Source organism: Sceloporus occidentalis, unplaced genomic scaffold (assembly GCF_023333645.1).
Source record: "Sceloporus occidentalis isolate IW3139 unplaced genomic scaffold, rSceOcc1.0.p SCAF_4, whole genome shotgun sequence".
Lineage (NCBI taxonomy): Eukaryota > Metazoa > Chordata > Lepidosauria > Squamata > Phrynosomatidae > Sceloporus > Sceloporus occidentalis.
The window spans coordinates 175,478,799-175,496,664 of NW_028316984.1; the positions used below are offsets into that span (position 1 = coordinate 175,478,799).

Consider the following 17,866-nt stretch of genomic DNA (forward strand, 5'->3'; position numbering starts at 1 on the left):
TGATGCTGGTGACACTGGCAAAGTGCAAGAGGACAAGGATGCCAACACCAGCTGATCACCAGCTGGCAGGAGACCACCATTGTTCTTGGGCAGAGCGGGGGAAAAAGTTTTAAAGGGGCTTGGGCACTTTAAATGTGCACATAGGCTTTCTGCCGCCGCTGCTTAACGCTGCAGCTGCGCAGCTGCGCATCCGCCAGCCGGCAAAGGAAAAAAAAAAAGCCCCGTTTTTGGCCGCCCGTGAGGAAGCTGCCTCTCTCTTTGCAGCGTCCTCCGAGGCGGCGGTTTGGAAACTGCGGGTCAGAAACGGCCCCAGGTGAGGCGTCTTCACTGCCCCCCATGTGGAAGCCCCATCTCCTGAGCCACGCCCCTGGGGCGGGCGGTCTGGAGGCTCCGTATTCAGCAGAATACACCTCCAAGACGTCTTCCCCTGCCCGTTTGTATCCCGCAACAGTTAACAACTATACACTGGGCCTTTGGTATCTGCTGGGTTTTGGTTCTAGAACCTCCATGGGTACCAAAATACGTGGATGCTCCAAATGCATTAAATACAATAGCATAGTAAAATGGTGCTCCTTATATAAAATAGCAAAATCAAGATTTGCTTTTTAGAATTTATATATTTTTAAAATATCTTGAAGCCGTGGATGCTTGAATCCATGGATTAAAGAAATCTGTGGGTATGGAGGGATGCCTGTACATTTCTTGTCGTGCAGCCACTCACCAGGTGGGAATGGGTTATTCTTCTTACCATCCAAGAATGACTTCTCATGGTAAGTACCAATGTTTCATTTTCCAAATGGGTTAGGAGGAGCCATCAGAAACAGACAGGAGATATCCAAGCTCCAAATATCGGGTGGGTATGGCTGCTCACTAATCACCTTACTGATTGTAACACCATGCAGCCAAAAGCTGCCTGTGCTGACTTATACTTTTCTATTTTATAATGTCTAATGAATGTCAAAGGCTCTTTCCACTCTGTCACATTGCAAACCTCATGAAGAGATGCAGTTGATGCATATGCTATATTCATTGTGATTCAGCAGCTGGAGTGGGGCTACTGTAGATAAAAAGGAGCCTGCGATTTTAGCAGGAAGCCCTTTGGCAGGTTGCCGAAGGTGGGCATATTGACCGTCAAAATGCTTATATAACTTTCTAGAACAGTGATGCTCAACCTTTTAGAGACCGAGTGCCCAAACTACAATCCAAAACCCACTTATTTATCGCAAAGTGCCGCATCCCTCTGGCATTCTATTATTATTATTATTATTATTATTATTATTATTATTATTAAACTTTATTTCTAAAGCGCTGTAATTATACACAGCGCTGTACAAAGTCAGTAAAATTAAGGAATATATAAAAGCCTACCCGAGCCGTACACTCTAAAAGTAATAACAATTAGATAGAGGAATAGATAAAATTCCAATGTAGGAAGAAAAGACAAATTAAAAAACATCAGATGTAAAAGCAAATCACATCAAACATTATCAGACAGCCAGATGACAATCACAAATTCCCTGAGAACGCTTCCCTAAACAATATGGTTTTCAGCTCAGCCTTAAAACTGGTTAGGGAAGTGATGAGCCATGCATGCAGAGGAAGAAGGTTCTAGGAATGAAGGGCAGCAAGAGAGAAGGGACAGATCCGGGACGGGGCAGAGAAAATCCTAGTGAACTCTGTGTTGGGACAATGGTGCATGTGCCTACAAAGAGGGCTCCAAGTGCCACCTCTGGCATGCGTGCCATAGGTTCACTACCACTGTTCTAAAAGGTTCTGAATGGTGCTCTGTGAAGGTGCAGGATAATCCATTTGCATGAGGCACAGGGACCATGAAGAAGAATCTTTTTAACCTCACACTCAATTGAACTCTCTACCTTTGGTTTCTGTTGTTGTTTTCAGTGGAGAAGGGGAGGCAATACTGCTTTTTGCCTCATTCTCACTTGTTGATATAAAAATACAGCCTTTTCTCTTCCCTAAAGGCTACACTGTGTAGTGGACATCTGGGTTTGTTTTTCTTTAATTTTTTTCCTGTATTCACGACCTGCAGGACAGAAATCAATGAGATTGCTTCTGTTGCCATGTATGATGCAGCATTTTTTCTTCTTTTTATCTGGAACCACTGCACCAATTTCTTTCTAAGTCTCCTCATCTGCTACCTTTTCATTTTTAGGATAAATCTCCATTTTCTCTTATTTTGAACCAATTAGCACCACCTTTGATTGAGCTAATGGAATATGCATCCAGTTGCAAGGCAGGAAATAAAAAATTGATGGGCAAAGAAGGGGAGTAAACAAATATAACTGAAAAAGAATTTAGATTCCCGCCTATCCAGCTGGCACATTGGGAATAATCCATTGTTTTGTGAATTGCTCCTCCTAACCCATCCAGAGACCAAATTGTTCAAAGCAGTCAACTTCCACTGTATATTTACAGAATCACAATAAAATCATTTTGTAGTATCTCAAAAATCATGTTAGACTATCACAGTAACTATAATCCAGAAGCAGTGAAGAGTATCAGCTTTCCTCACCAAATGATTCCATCAAAAAATTGAAATTTGTAGTGCAAGTTTTGAACCAGAACATTCTAGATTAAGTTCAAGGTATCAATATTATAGAATTAAATGATAATGATTTTAATATATTCCAAAAACCAACTGCGAACAGATTACTAGGATAACTAAGAACACTATAAAAATGTTATTGATCAATATATACCTTGTATCAAATCTTTGGCTTCCTGAGAAACATTCTTCCAGGCATCCCCTTCAAAAGAAAATTCCCCTCGTTTAATTTTCTTCATAATTTCCAATGCATTTGTGCAAGTTATATTTTTATCTTGAGACTGGAAGGGCACTTGTCCTGAGAGCATTGTATACTTTTCATAAAAGAAAGAAGACTATATTAAACTCTTTCTATGTATCACACACACACAAACACACACACATAGAACAACAAAAATATATGTGCCTTCAAATCCACTCCAATTTATGGTTACCTTATGATAGGGTTTTCTTGTGTGAGACAGCAAAGTCTAGTGCAGTGATTGCCAACCTCTGGTCCTCCAGGTGTTTGGGACTTCAACTCCCAGAAGTCTCAGCCATCTTAGCCAGGGATGCAGAGCTATCCAGTTTATTGCACTGAGTATTATACTTATTGTCAACTTTCGGATGACCAGAAGCTGTACATACTACAATGAACTCCTGCTTCTCAAGGAGCAAATTCCTTAAGGTAGCTGACACAGACATGCAAGTCGGCAGAGAAGGCTTTAGGTAAGTTATAACAGCATCCCAAATCCTCTCCATAAAAACTTAGGATCTCAGGAAAGGACAGCATCTCTCCAACAAAGAGGGCAATAATCCCTCATAAGGGATCCATCCCTCAGGTCAAAGTGGCACTAAAGAGGCACTAAAGAGATTGGGCAGCATATAAATAAATCCTATTATTATTATTATTATTATTATTATTATTATTATTATTTGCTGTTTAAGGGGGCTTGTTGGGAGATTCAGTAAGTACAAACAAGACAATTTAGTTTCTGACAGGCATGCTAACCACACTGGATTGTCTGACTCTTTTCTAGACAGCCTAGTAAATACTAGTGGGCTGCAGTCACTCACTGGTTGTGCTGCAAACTGGCACCAATTAAGTGGAGAAATGTAGTTACAGTCGCCCTTCCACATTTGTGGGGGTTAGGGGAATAAGACTTCCGTGAATGTGGGAAAAACGCAAATAACTATCCCCCATGAGGAACACAGTTAAAGGGAGGGGTGGGCGGGAAGAAAAGCAGGAGTGTGTGCTCCTTTTTTCCCACCGTCCCATCCCTTTAACTGCCTCCACTCCTTTCCTAGCCAGATCCAGCTGAGAAGGTGAACCTCCCCACACACACCTATGTCCATTTCCCAGCCAATCTGCTGCCTGGGCTGCCCAGGCAGTGATTCGGCTAAAAAAAGGAGGGAGAGCCTCCACCCCTCACAACCATTTCCCAGCCGAACTGCTGCCTGGGCTGCCCTCTTTTCCGGACCGGATCCTGGCTGGTGGGAAAAGGAACAGAATTAGCTTCTGGGCTTTTCTCCCTAAAGAGACAAAGCCTGGGAGGGAAAGCAGGTTTGACCTCGCAAATAATCAAAACTGTGAATGTCAAGGCTGTGAATGTGGAGGGCAAACTATAATTCCTGGAAGCCAAATTTAGGTTATTGGGAACCTAACCCCGCCCCGGGCGTCATTTTGGTGAGCGCTGGTCCACATGGTATGCACCATCATGACACCCCTTCGGTGCTGCATCCACACGATGCAGTACTGAAGGGGCATCATAAAGCTGCGCTGCCACGGCTATGGCACCCCTTGGAGGGCCCAAAAAGGAGCCGCTTATTGCGACTCCTTTTTGCGCTCTCCAGAGGCAGGATCGGGGCCAAGGCATGAGTTTGTTGCGGCCTCAATCCAGCCAGTAAAGGGACAACTGCAGACCAGCCCTTATAGCCCCTTAGTCTGCACATGAGACAGTGTAGGGAGAATGGCCCCAAATTTCTATAGAACTAAGGAATATTTTGGGATAACCAATAGGAAACCCACAAGCAATTATTGAACCCTAGAGCAATAATTGAAGAAGGTTAAGGAGGAAAGTGCCAATGTAGGTTTAATGATGAACACTAAGAAAAAAAATAAAGACCACAGAAAATTTTGGCTCAAATATTGATCAGAACAGAGACTGCAGTCAGGAAAGCAAAAGTCTAGGATTGGAAAGGCAGCTATGAAAGAACTAGACAAGATCCTAAACTGTAAAGCTATAACTCTGAACACTAATGTGAGGCTAGTCAAGCCACTCTATTCCCCATCACTATGCACAGATGTGAGAGCTGGACAGTGAATAAAGCTGATAGAAAGAAAATCAACTCATTGGAGATGTGGTGCTGGAGAAGAGTGCTGAGGACATCATAGATGGCGAAGACGACAGACAAATGGGTTTTAGAACAGATCAAGCCTGAACTCTCTCTGGAAGTCACGATTATTAAATTGAGACAGTTGGGCTTTGGCCACATGATGACAAGGCATGATGCATTAGAAAAGACAATGATGCTGGGAAAGGTAGAGGGCAGGAGAAAGAGAGAAAAACCATATGCCAAATGGTTTGAATCGATCAGGGAAGTCATGGGCCTGAGCCTGCAGGACCTAAGCAGAGCGGTTGATGACAGAGGGTCTTGAAGATGTCTCATCCACAAGGTCACCATGAGCTGAGGTAGACTCAAAGGCAGTTAACAACCACCAAGTGGTTTGATGCCAATGTCAAGCAAACAGACTTGGCTTTAAGTTATAATAGTGAGCAAAAGAGAAAATCAGTAAAATGTAAATACCAGTAAGATACAGTTATCACTAATGACAGGAAGCAGTATTGCTCAATACATCAACCAGGGAAAAAATATCAAACAGACTCAAAACTTTAGAAGGGACTCATACTCGCACAGAATTAAAATGGCAAAAAAGATTCAATGTAAGCAAGTACAGTTGTCCCTCCATATTTGCTAGGGTTAGGGGAACAAGACCCTCGTGAATATGGAAAAACCACAAATAACAAAAACACTGTTTTTACCTGAGAGGACACTTCTCTAGGAATCTTTAGGTCCTCCAGTGCAACTCTGTGGTCAATGTCCAACATACACCGACCACAGAATGGCACTGGAGTAGCTAGAAATGGTCTTTCAGTGCAAGTTTTAGTTAAAGTTGACCACAGAGTTACACTGGAGTACCTAGACAGTCCTAGAGAGAACATATTAATGAAATCCGTGAATAATCAAATCCGCAAATATCAAAGCCGCAAATATAGAGGGATGACTATATACTGATCCATAAAATTGTTGTGGTAAAGTCCAACCTGATACATACATAAAAGAGATTTGAACTGGTACAGACTGACAAAGACAGCAGTGTTATAGTTGTAGCCAATAGTCCAATAAAAAGCAGTGTTGGCTTCTTTTTTTAAAGGCAAATTCTATATTGAGTATAATCAAAAAAGGATTTGAAAATATAACTGTCAGTTATTATACTGACTTTACAAAAATCTGTAGGGTACATGGAATATTGTGACCAGTTTACAGCATTTGGGGGTATTTAATTTAGAACAGAGATAGGCAACTGTGAATCTATAGCTTTTAGGCAATAAATCCCACCAGCCCTAGCCAAAACAGTCATTGGTGAGGCATTATGGGAGCTGTGGTCCAAAAACATCTGAAGAGCCACTACAAAAAAGGCAAGTTAAGAAAGAGATGATATAGGTGTACGAAATATTGCATGGTGTGCAGAAACTTAACAGAAAATATTTTCCCTGTCTTACAATGCTAATTGCTAGGATCATTCCTTGAAGATGAATGGTAGAAGATTCAGCACAGATACTGGCAAATACGTCTTCACACAGCACATAGTTCAATTATGTAATTCACTGTCACATGATGTTAGCTGCCAAATGATGTGGACAAATACATAGACAATGGGTCCATCAATGGTTACTAGTCATTAATATATTCCCTCTAGAACCAGACAGTATGCCTGTATGTATCATTTTCTGAAAAGAGTAAACTGAGAGTTGAGGGAGGGCACTGCACAGATGTCCTGCTTTTGGACTTCCCTAAGGCAACTGAATGGTTAGGTGTAGTTTTTCTGACGTTCATTTCCTGTATTACGTTCAGTACAGAACTATTTCATAAACTACATTAATTGCAAAAAGGCATACTTTGAAATAAAGCATTGCTGTCTAATTGCCCTGGATCATCCACAGAAGTTTATGGGGGGTTCAAATGATTTATTGTCTCCCAGGGTTTTTGTGGCAGAAGGCATTCAGGAGTGGTTTACAACTACCTTCTTCTGCATACTATTAATTCCTTGTTTTTGTTAAAATGTCACTGCCATTGTCTTGAAGAAATCTTTTGCTAGTCTCACTCCCATCCCCAATACTGTTGCTGAATGGGTTCTAGAGCATATCATACCTGAATTCTCACTAGAAGCCAAGATGTCTACAATGAGTACACTGAGGCTGTTGTACTTTGGATATATTATGGGGCAATGTGCCTCATGGAAAAGATAATGACTGGTAAAATTGAGACCAGTAGAAAAAGAGAAAGCTCACACTACAGGTGATGTTTGCATGAGTTTGCAAGATTTCAGCAAGGCACGACAGGGGCTGTTGGAAATATGGTTGCCATAAGTTGAAACTGATTTGACAGCAAGTCGCCACCACCAACAAATAAAAGCATCTTTAATTTGTAGCCCTCCAATGATTTCCCACTACTTTATTTTTTTCTTATAGGAAAAATTGTGTTAAGAAGGAAAAGACAGAATATTTGTATGCTGTCTTCTGGCTGTTGTTGTATGTTGTCTTCTGACTGTTGTTGTCTTTGTCATGCTAAAAGCGTTTCTTCTGGAAGAAACTCAGTCTTCCTTTTTACCTGTGATTTGAAGTTTATTAGCAAACTCAAATTAAGCAGGAATGTTCTCAAAATGGGTGTGATACTAGGATGCACTCATGATTTTCAAACTGTGATTAAGAAAGAACCAGTATTATATCTGCAACTCTCCAGTAAGATACACTTATTTTATACAGAGGTCAGTGCTGAGCACTAACATATATACAACTGAGTTTTCCACTGACAATTTGCCTGGTCAGCTATATAAAAATTCACTTTAGATTTAGCTTACCAAAATGACTCCCAAACTCCAAAGATCACATGATTCATCATAACCATTATGATTCAAGAGCTCTGGAGCAGCATAATGTAGGGTAAAACATGGAGTCTTAAGAGGCTGGTTGTCAGGTGGTTTTAACCGAGCAAATCCAAAATCAATTATTTTTATTTCTGAATTATCACTTTCATCTGTGAATAATAGGTTCTGAAAAACAGAAATCTTAAAATAAGTGATTAGCAAGATATACTTTCAACATAAAAATTTAATTACAATAACCAATAAGATTAAATTTATAATACTATATGTCCCCTATATATGAGACAAATACCAGTTATACTTCATGTATACAAGAGACAGTTTTCTAAATTACAGGTATATCTGATATTTATTTTATGTATTATTTATTAAACTATTTACATCCTGGCTTCTATCATGGGAATTCATACAACAGAAACAATTAAAACATTTCCAGAATAAAACCATAAACATTTTAAACAAAATAAATATATATTAAAAGCAGAGCAACAGTTTAAAAAAAACTGCAAAAATTACAACAATTTAAAAACATGTATAAGCACAGCTTAAATTAGTCCCCAAAGGCTTTCATAAAAAGCCATGTTTTGGCTTGGCAGTTGAAAGAAATCAAGTTGTGCTAGTCAGGCATTCCAAAATCAGGGTGTCACAACCAGGAAGGTCCTCTCTCATGTCCTCCAATTTCATATTGCCTTCATTGGGTGAGAAGGACCCTTTCTGCAATCCCAGAGTGATTGGTGAGAGGCCTTTTGCCCCATCTGCTTCAACTCTGAGTTTTCTTTTTAGTTGATTAACACAACACATATAGCCATTAAAAAAACAAGCTGAATTATAGAACAATGGGGATGGTAAATGAGGGTGGGGCATTAATCAGTTTGCATAGATTTTCCTCCCCCCCCCCCCCCCAAGATCATACCTCAGGTTTCAAGTCTCTATGGACAACCCCTACATCGTGCATATGGCTCACTGCAGAAACAAGTCGCCGCATGATGTAACTAGCTTCAGTTTCACTGAAGTGTTTCTTTTTCTGGATGCGTTCAAGTAATTCACCTCCTTTCAATAGTTCCATTACTAAAAATGTGTGAAGCTAGAAATAAAAGATTTGCATGAAAATATTTATTAAAAAATCTTTTTAAAAATTAAATCACCAAAAAATAACTGGACATTATTACTATTCAGTTAGCATGGGAAGTACACTTTCCCAAAATTCAGATAGGAAGCCTTATTTTTCCCTTTGGGTCCCCCCCCCCTCCTTTGTGCTATGTGAGTGAGTCACTTCTTCTGAGAGCAGACCCCGCCAGGGTCATGTTCTGTTGCTCCTCTGCACTGAAAGTGACTGAACTATCTAACCATCCTTACTCCAGAAATTCCCAGAATTTTGTTGGAGCCAGGGACACCCAAAACAGTAAATAAAATGCATTTTCAATACCCATGAGTGGGTTGATTCAAAGAAGAATCACACTAAAATTAAATATAGGCATACCTCAGTTAACAAAACCTCTGACAAAGATGCTCCTTTTTATAAAATCTTTTTCTGCCCATCTGTACTCTTTTCCTCCTTGTCCTCTGTATTGCTGAAAATTTTTCTAAGCAGCATTTGCGCTCGACCACTCTAAATTTGTACTACCACTGTTCTTTTAGGGTGACAGCACCCTGGGCCTTCTCATCTCACCGCTGCCACCAAATTATGTCACAACTTACTCCAGCCTTTAATGTTCAGAAGCGTGTGTTGTGTTTCAAAACTCAGGCCAAGTAGTTCTTCAAACAAGAATAAAAGTTTATTTGAAAGTAAAGATGTAAAATGTCTTATGGTTACATAGTTGCTATTTTAGTCTTGCTTTGTTACTTAGTTACAAATGTACAATTTTTCTATTCTTGTTGTTAACTCAGTCACCCAGGCTATAAAATCCCTCAGGAAACTATCAAACTGCCACCCCCTTTAAGAGCTCGGTTAACTTAAGAGTCTCTCACTATCAGACTCCCAATATTTTAACTTCCCTCTCTGGACCTAAAAGACCCTTCCTGGTCTGCGGCCAAACTCTAACTGACGGTTCCCTCTGGAACTCTTGGAACCCTGTCCTCACTGGGACTCAACAGTTCCCCAACTGCTCTGCTCAACTGTCAAAACCTCACTGTTAACTTCAACTGTCAGCACGGAATTTTTAAAGTTCTACCAGCCAGCATTCTATTGGCTGAAGACTGCTGCATTGTGATTGGCTAGTTGGTTGGGCTCTTTACCACAGCGGGTACTAAAAGGACTGAAGAAACACATTCAGCTGCCAAGCTGTAGCCCAAGGCTACAAAAAAACAGTTATGGGATACTTCTCAGCCAATGCTACTCTAATTGTCTGTGCCTGCCTACTACAGGCAAAGTAACAGCAGCTGCTCCTAGAATCTCTTACTGAGCATGAATGAACAACAAGACAGGAAAGTCAATTAGCCTGCTGCACCAGCTACTTCCATCATGTTCAAAAAGCCTAGAGCCATGATGGTGAACCTAGGTGGCACGCAACGCCATTTTGCTCGGCATGGGTCAGGTACAAAGAGGAACAGGCACGCATGTGCCCATTCCTCCTCCTCTCTGCCATTTGTCAGCCTCCAGTTGTCTCTCTCTGAGACAGCTGGAAGCCAGAAAATGATGCTGGGGAGAAGGAGCCACAGGCACGAGCCTCTGACTCCTCCTCCTGGCTCCCTCCTGGCCTTCAGCTGCCTCTCCAAGATAGCTGGAAGCCGAGAAAAGGGCAAGGGGGAGGAATGACTGGTGCGCACTTTCTGGCTTGCAGCTGCCTCCGGAGGGACAGGTGGGGATCAGGAAATGTCCGGGGGAAGGAGACGCGGACATGTGCCCACTCCTCCTCCTCTCCACGGACCCTTCCTGACCCCCAGCTGCCTCCAGAGTGATAGCAGGGAGTCAGGAAAGGTCTGGGGGGAGGAGAAACAGGCGCATGCCCACTCCTCTTCCTTCCCACGGACCCTTCCTGACCCCCAGCTGTCTCTCAGAGACAGCTGGAGGCCAGGGGAAGGTCAGGAGGAGGAATAACCAATGGAATAACCAATTTATTGAAACATGGATCTTATTCCTCAGTTCCCAGAATGGTAGAATTAGCAAAAACAACTTTTCTTTTAGTTTATTTTGTTTCATTTAAGGATATGTACAGTATATTTTTCTTGTTTCCTTATCAATTACATTGATTTAAACTGTACTCAGGAAAAATAACAACATTTATTAAAGGCTAAAATGGGGGAGAAAAGCCCAATTTCATTGTTGTATACATACAATGCTGTTTTCTGAGAAACCAAAAATCAATGAATAACATTGTAAAAAATAATTTAAACAAAATCAGTTTAAGACATGTGCGATTGGTATATAATCTATTAGACTCAAAAGCTTTTAATATAAAATCATGTTTCTGTTTGTTGCCGGAATGACTCCAGTATTGATGTTAGGTGGTCCTCCATGAGGGTATTCCACAATCAGGCTGTCATAACAGAGGTCTTCTCCCAAGTCCTCCTACAGTGTACTGTCCCAATCGATGTGACACAAATGAGGGCCCCTCTGGTAAAACTAAAATCTCAAGCAGGCATGTATAGGAAGGAGCCCTCCCTCAAGTTCTGAGGTCCCAAGTATTTAAATATTTAGATCCTAAACCATTTAGTGTTTTGAATTCATTACCTGCACTCCCTGACAAAACAAGACATTAACGACTCCCTGAACCCACCCAATCAATCAACCTTTACCAGATATTATCAACTAAGATGGATGTAGGTCAAACTTATGTATCTGGAATGGGCCAATTCGAACAACATGTCAACATCACCAGGTTGCAGCAACTGAATCTGATACCAAGCTAATTGAACATATGGAACAGTCATGCTTCCTCAGACTCTATATGAATTAACTCATACAATGTATCGAAATACGATTAATACAGTTAATATGTAGATCACACTAAGTCCATCTGTAAATATTTGTTCTAACATCTTAACTTTTTAAAATACCTGATCATGATAAACATCATGCAGCTTCACAACAGTTGGATGTCCTTCACAGAGTTTTAAAGCTGTTATTTCTCTCTGAGTGTTTGCTTCTAACCTGGAAAAAAAATTAAAAAGTTATCCAGTAACAATTTAACAGAGAATGGCTGATCTATTTCTATTCTGTTAACTCCAGTTTTGAAATAACAAATAGGTTGACGGATATTAAAAAAACTAATAAATCTGTATCATACAAGCACTCCATTTTGCTGTAATTCTAAAAATGGCAATAAATTGATTAAACAAAGTATTGGCTTTTTAAAAAAAGAAACAGTAAACTTTTGCAATACAAACTAAAATACATTGTCTGTCGTATACCTTAAAATAAATATTTACTATTTTAACTACCTGAGATCATCACCAGAGTTCTTTTTCCAAGTACTCCTGCCATCAAAAGTGAGACAGGGAACAACAGAGAAGAGATCCTTCTTAGTTAAGGCACTCCACTTGTGGATTTATCCTGAAGGAGGCTTGTCTTGACACTTACTACATTAATAATTTATTTATCACAGGTTTAGTCCTGTGACATTAGTTGTTTTAAAGCTTTATAAATCATCCTGACAATATACAGTGGTCCCTTCCCTTATGCAGGAATCCATTTCGGACCACCAACCCAGCGTAAGGGAATTTCTGTGTATGCTCGAGCCCCATTAAAAGTACTGGATCTCATGCCCATGGCGGCAATGGGCAATTGTTCTTTCTGGCACATGGCGCCGCTTGTTCTGACACGGCTTTCAGTGTATGACACAGGCACACGGTATGTATAATGGGGAAGGAATAGAAATTTCAAACAAAACTATACTTGATTTACTGAACTTTACTAGAAATAATAAGAAAATTATCACTGACTTTATACCTTTTGCTAATTATTTTTACTGCATATTCTTGGTTAGTTTTCTTGTGCATGCATTTTCGACAAATGGAGAAACTTCCCTCTCCAAGTGGCTTCTCTTTCAGATCCAGTTCATAGTGAAGATAAAATGCAGAGTCCTGTGAGAGGGGGACGACAATAACAACTATATTTAACATTTTTGTAAACAGAATCAATACAAAAAGAAAAGTATTGCCTTTGAGTTATTCAATAACATCATCAATATACTGTCTTTTCTCTGCTAAGAGCCTACTGTCACCTGTGTCCTCCATTTCCTGCTGTTTTCATTTCTTAAGGCTTATTTCTGATGCCATCCCTGTCTATTTCTTAATGTTAACTTATTTTCTAGTTACCTGAGAGGAGAGGCAGGAAACTTAAAACTGAGGAAAGAGAAGTTGAAAGCAATGGTAATAATGGTTGGAATTTTGTCAAAGTTGGCATGAGGGACACACTGAAGTCATACACTAAATGGTATCGGCGGCCTTCAATAACATTGACCATGGTATCCTTCTGGAACTCCTGGGGGAGTTGGGGATCGGGGGCACTGTGCTCCAGTGGTTCCGCTCCTACCTCTCTGGCAGATTCCAGATGGTGCAGCTGGGGGACTGTCGCTCCGACAAGAGGGCCCTGACAACTGGTGTCCCTCAGGGAGCGATTTTGTCCCCTATGCTATTTAACATTTACATGAAGCCGCTGGGAGAGATCATCCGGAGACATGGGGCGCGGTGTTATCAGTACGCTGATGACACCCAAATATGTTTCTCTGTGTCTCCGACTGATGCAGCGACCAGAGATGGCATCTTTCCTCTAAATGCCTGTCTGGAGTCGGTAATGGGCTGGATGAGGGAGAACAGACTCAGTTTGAATCCAGAGAAAACGGAAGTACTCGTGATAGGTTCTCCGAGCCCGGGGATGGATATTTGTCCACCTGTCCTGAACGGGGTCACGCTCCCCCTGAAGGACTCAGTTCGCAGTCTGGGGGTGCTTCTGGATTCGTCGCTTCACCTTACATCTCAGGTGAATGCGACGGTCAGGAGTACCTGTTATCAGCTTCGGCTGATACGCCAGCTGCGACCCTACCTGGGCCAGGGGGACCTTGAAACGGTGGTACATGCTCTGGTAACCTCTCGGTTGGATTTCTGTAATGCGCTCTACATGGGGCAACCCTTGTACGAAACTCGGAAGCTACAATTGGTTCAGAATATGGCAGCAAGGCTGGTCACTGGATGTTCCAGGACTAGCCATATAACACCTATATTGCAAGATCTACATTGGCTGCCTATTCGCTTCTGGGCGCAATACAAGGTGTTGGTTATGACCTATAAAGCCCTAAATGGCTTGGGCCCAGGGTACTTGGAGGACCGCCTCTCCCCATACAGTCCGCCCCGCACTCTCAGATCGGGCGGAAAACATCTATTAAGAGTTCCTAAGGCAAGGTTTGTGTCTTCTTCACAAAGGGCATTTTCCATCGTGGCCCCCCAGACCTGGAACTCTTTGCCCAACGAGCTCCGCTCAGCAACCTCCCTAGATCTCTTTAGGAAAAATTTGAAGACCTTTCTTTTCCGTCAAGCCTTCCCCATGTGCCTTGATGTTATCCTTCTCGCCCTTTGCATATTGTTTGATCCAGCTAATTCGTTGTGTGGTTTTAATTGGTTTTTAGATTGTGAATGATTGTATGAAATGTCTTAGGATACTTTGTATTGTTTTTTAAATTGGTATCGTGGGTTTTTGTATTATTGGGTTATGGGTTGATGTATTGTAGTGTTTTTTGATGGTGATTTTTGTAAACCGCTGTGATCTGCAAGGAATAGCGGTATAGAAATAAAATTTCATTCATTCATTCATTCATGGAGAATGCATAAGAGATGACAATATAATAATAAATTGAAATACCAAGCAAAACAAAGCTAGTTATGATGTATCTGAACAGTTGGAAGACAATGTATTACTACAATGCTAAGAAAAACTAGAATCTTATCAACAACAACAACAATCTTGTTATTCCTGAACAATGCATAGTATAACTAGTCATTCATGGACTTTTCAAACTTGTAGTACGTTTCTTAAATCTAGGTATCTAGAATATATTTCTGGCTTAGATCCATAACTATGAGAGTCATCTCTAAAGATCCTTGTTCACACCAACAGTGAACATGCAAATGAAGAAGGAATGTGTACTAATAGATGGATAGATGGTATGAACAGTTTTGATCCATTTTGATCATTTTCTGGGGACAAGGAAGGAAAAGGAGTGCATAAGATTCAGTTTCCCTGTCAAAACAGCAAGTAAGAAAAAAGGCCACTTATACTAGGAGTGCACTGTGAGGGCACTGGATTCGTTTCTTCACAGTTCAGGCAATCAGCTGGGCTGGCAAAATAAAAATAAAAAAATCCACTACTGCTATAGTAGTCCTTGATTTGGATCATGAGGGTGTAGGGGGTGGGAGAAACTTTCTTTAGAGCTAAGGATGGAAACCTGTCTGTTATCTCTTATCAGATTTTACTTCCAAGTAGGTATACATAGAAATGAACTACACTTTGTGTGCTTCAGTGCACATATGATGTCACACATAACATCTAGAGTTAATGGAAAAGCCACTGCAAGTTTGTATATGAATATGTGCAAGTGTGTGTGAGAGAGATCGCTCAACATGTGAGCACTGGTGTTACCACAAGCAGGAAATTTACAAATTGTTGGTACAATGTGTCATACTCTCTGGCTTTGCTTCGCGAATGAAGATTCAGGAAGGATGCATCCCACGCTTTGTACAAGCACGTTGGTGACTAAAAAGGCCAATTTGAGATAAACAGGTCCGGTTGCAGAAAGCACAACAGAAAGTCTCCTTGGGTGATGTTTCCAGGTTGCAGTACTTTCTGCATTGTCGTTTCTCTTCGAGGCTCGTTCGGCGTGAGCTTTCGAAGATGGCTGCAGCGTCATGGATAGTGCGTCTCCATGCCTCCCGATGTGAGGCCAGGGAGGACCATTGTTGGTGATCTATCTGGCCAAGTCTGAGATGTTGTTTCAGGGAGTCCTTGTATCTCTTCTTTGGGGCGCCCCTCTTACGCTGACCCATGGCGAGTTCACCGTAGAATACTATTTTGGGGAGGCGATGGTCCTTCATCCTAGAAACGTGTCCTGCCCAGCGCAGCTGCGTCCTCAATAGCATGGCCTCAATGCTGGTGATCCCTGCTTGCTCAAGGACAGCAACATTCATCACATAGTCAGTCCAGTGTATATTTAGAATTGTGCATAAACAGCGCTGATGAAAGCGTTCAAGGAGTCGTAGGTGTTGGTGATAGGTGACCCATGTTTCAGACCCATAGAGGAGAATAGACAGTACAATGGCTCTATACACACTGATTTTTGTGCTTCGCCTCAAGTGTTTGTTACTCCAGACTCTTTTGTGAAGCCTTCCGAATGCGATATATGCCTTTGCCAGTCTGTGATCGATCTCTTTATCAATCTTGGCGTCTGAGGAGATGATGTTTCCCAGGTAGGTAAACTGCTGGACGGACTTAAGCACAGATGTGCCTACGGTGATGTGGGGATGGTAGTGTTCTTCCTGAGGTGCCGGCTGGTAGAGAATTTCCGTTTTCTTCAGACTGACTTCCAGCCCAAAGAGCTCTGCAGCTGTTGCAAAGCAAGATGTTAGGTGCTGCAGAGCTGCTTCCGTATGGGCAACGAGGGCAGCATCGTCAGCAAAAAGCAGCTCACGGACTAGATAGTTTAGAGTCTTAGTGCGGGCCCTCAGGCGGCTTAAGTTAAACAGGCTACCATCAGTACGGTAGTGTATATAAATGCCGTCTTCTTCTTTGAGATCTGCCGTAGCCCTTTGGAGCATCATGCTGAAGAAGATTGTAAATAAAGTCGGAGCAAGAACACAACCTTGTTTTACACCATTAGTGATTAGAAAGGGCTCCGAGAGAGCATCGCCATATCTAACTTGACCTTGCTGGCCTTCATGTAGCAGGATGATCATTTTGAGGAATTTGGGGGGGCATCCTAGTCGTTCCAGGATCTGCCACAGACCTTTTCTACTCACAATGTTGAAAGCTTTGGTGAGGTCGACAAATGTTACATAGAGTCCTTTGTTCTTTTTTATTATTATTTAGGTATTTATATCCCGCCCTTCAGCCCTAACGGCTATCAGGGCGGCTTACATTTATTATTATTTTTAACCAGACAGTTCCCTGCCCGCAGGCTTACAATCTAAAAGACACGACACAAAAGGAGAAGGGAATGGTGAGGGGGGAGGGGATCAGGTCCAGCATTCTTCTCTCCCTCTGAGGCCAGGACCAAGGCAGATGGACCGGAGGGAGGGCTCTGCTTCTTCCAGGCAGGCCTGGTGGAGCTCGCCTGCCTCTCTCCCCCAGATGGTGGCTGAAGGGAGGGCTGGTCCTCTCTACATTTCTCTTGCAGTTTTCTGAGGGCAAATACCATGTCTGTAGTGCTCCTATTAGCTCTGAAGCCACATTGGCTTTCGGGGAGAAGTTCTTCTGCAATGGCAGGAACTAATCTGTTCAGCAGTATCCTTGTGAGGATTTTTCCAGCATGGAGAGCAGTGTTATACCTCGGTAGTTCGAGCAATCGTACACATAATTTGCAAAATACCCTGGGAACTTTGGTTATTGTGCAAACCTTTAAAGGAGAATAAATATATTGATTGTCCAAAATTACTATCCTTGTACAGCAACACTTCTTTTTGGTTCCTAAGAATGGTGAATGGCTAGTTAAAATTTTACTGTTACCTTCATCATTGCACTTCTGGCAATACTTGTAACTCCAGGTCGATCAACATCTGTCAAAAAGTGGGCAGGATCCATAGTAGCTGCATTACGTTTGAATAAGATAGAAGGAGCAACAAAAGAATATCCCTAAAGGGGTAAAAAAAAGTATTTGGCATTTTCAGAGTTTATATTTATCAAATTTTAGCCATACTTTTTAACAATTATGGTGCTCATTATTGAGAAAGAAAGAAGTAATAATCAGCATAAAGTAAGAATTGTTATATTCAAGGAAATAATGCATCTCCAAATTATCACAACAGAGGAAGCCTGCCTCAAAGAAAGTATACCATTTTCTTGGTTTTAAATCAATTAAAAATTAGATTGTAAAAAAAAATGCTAAAAAACTGACTCACAGCTTTTTCACTGGTGACAAAGGTTCATACTTCAAACTGGCTAGCTTCTCAAGACACCTATAGTTAAGGTATCAAACAAGTTTATATTATGACTGGGCAAACTTCAAATTTTA

The 17,866-nt window shown here is 41.4% G+C and overlaps 1 protein-coding gene across 5 annotated transcripts in view; it reads right to left on the bottom strand.

Moving 5' to 3' along the window:
• The window catches only part of RPS6KA5 (ribosomal protein S6 kinase A5), a 70,621-nt gene that overhangs the window by 13,651 nt on the left and 39,104 nt on the right, over positions 1–17,866 (bottom strand). For 4 of the 5 annotated variants that reach the window (XR_016281021.1, XR_016281020.1, XM_089522389.1 and 1 more), the window contains exons 11-16: positions 17,362–17,487; positions 12,598–12,731; positions 11,706–11,799; positions 8,623–8,793; positions 7,686–7,877; positions 2,718–2,877 (exon numbers count right to left, since the gene is read on the bottom strand). Coding sequence is in view for 2 of the 5 variants with exons in the window: in XM_089522389.1 (XP_089378515.1) it covers positions 2,718–2,877; positions 7,686–7,877; positions 8,623–8,793; positions 11,706–11,799; positions 12,598–12,731; positions 17,362–17,487 (877 nt within the window). In the remaining 3 variants the exon portion in view is untranslated. The remainder of the gene's footprint in view (positions 1–2,717; positions 2,878–7,685; positions 7,878–8,622; positions 8,794–11,705; positions 11,800–12,597; positions 12,732–17,361; positions 17,488–17,866) is intronic. The other variant, XR_016281022.1, reaches the window with a different exon arrangement.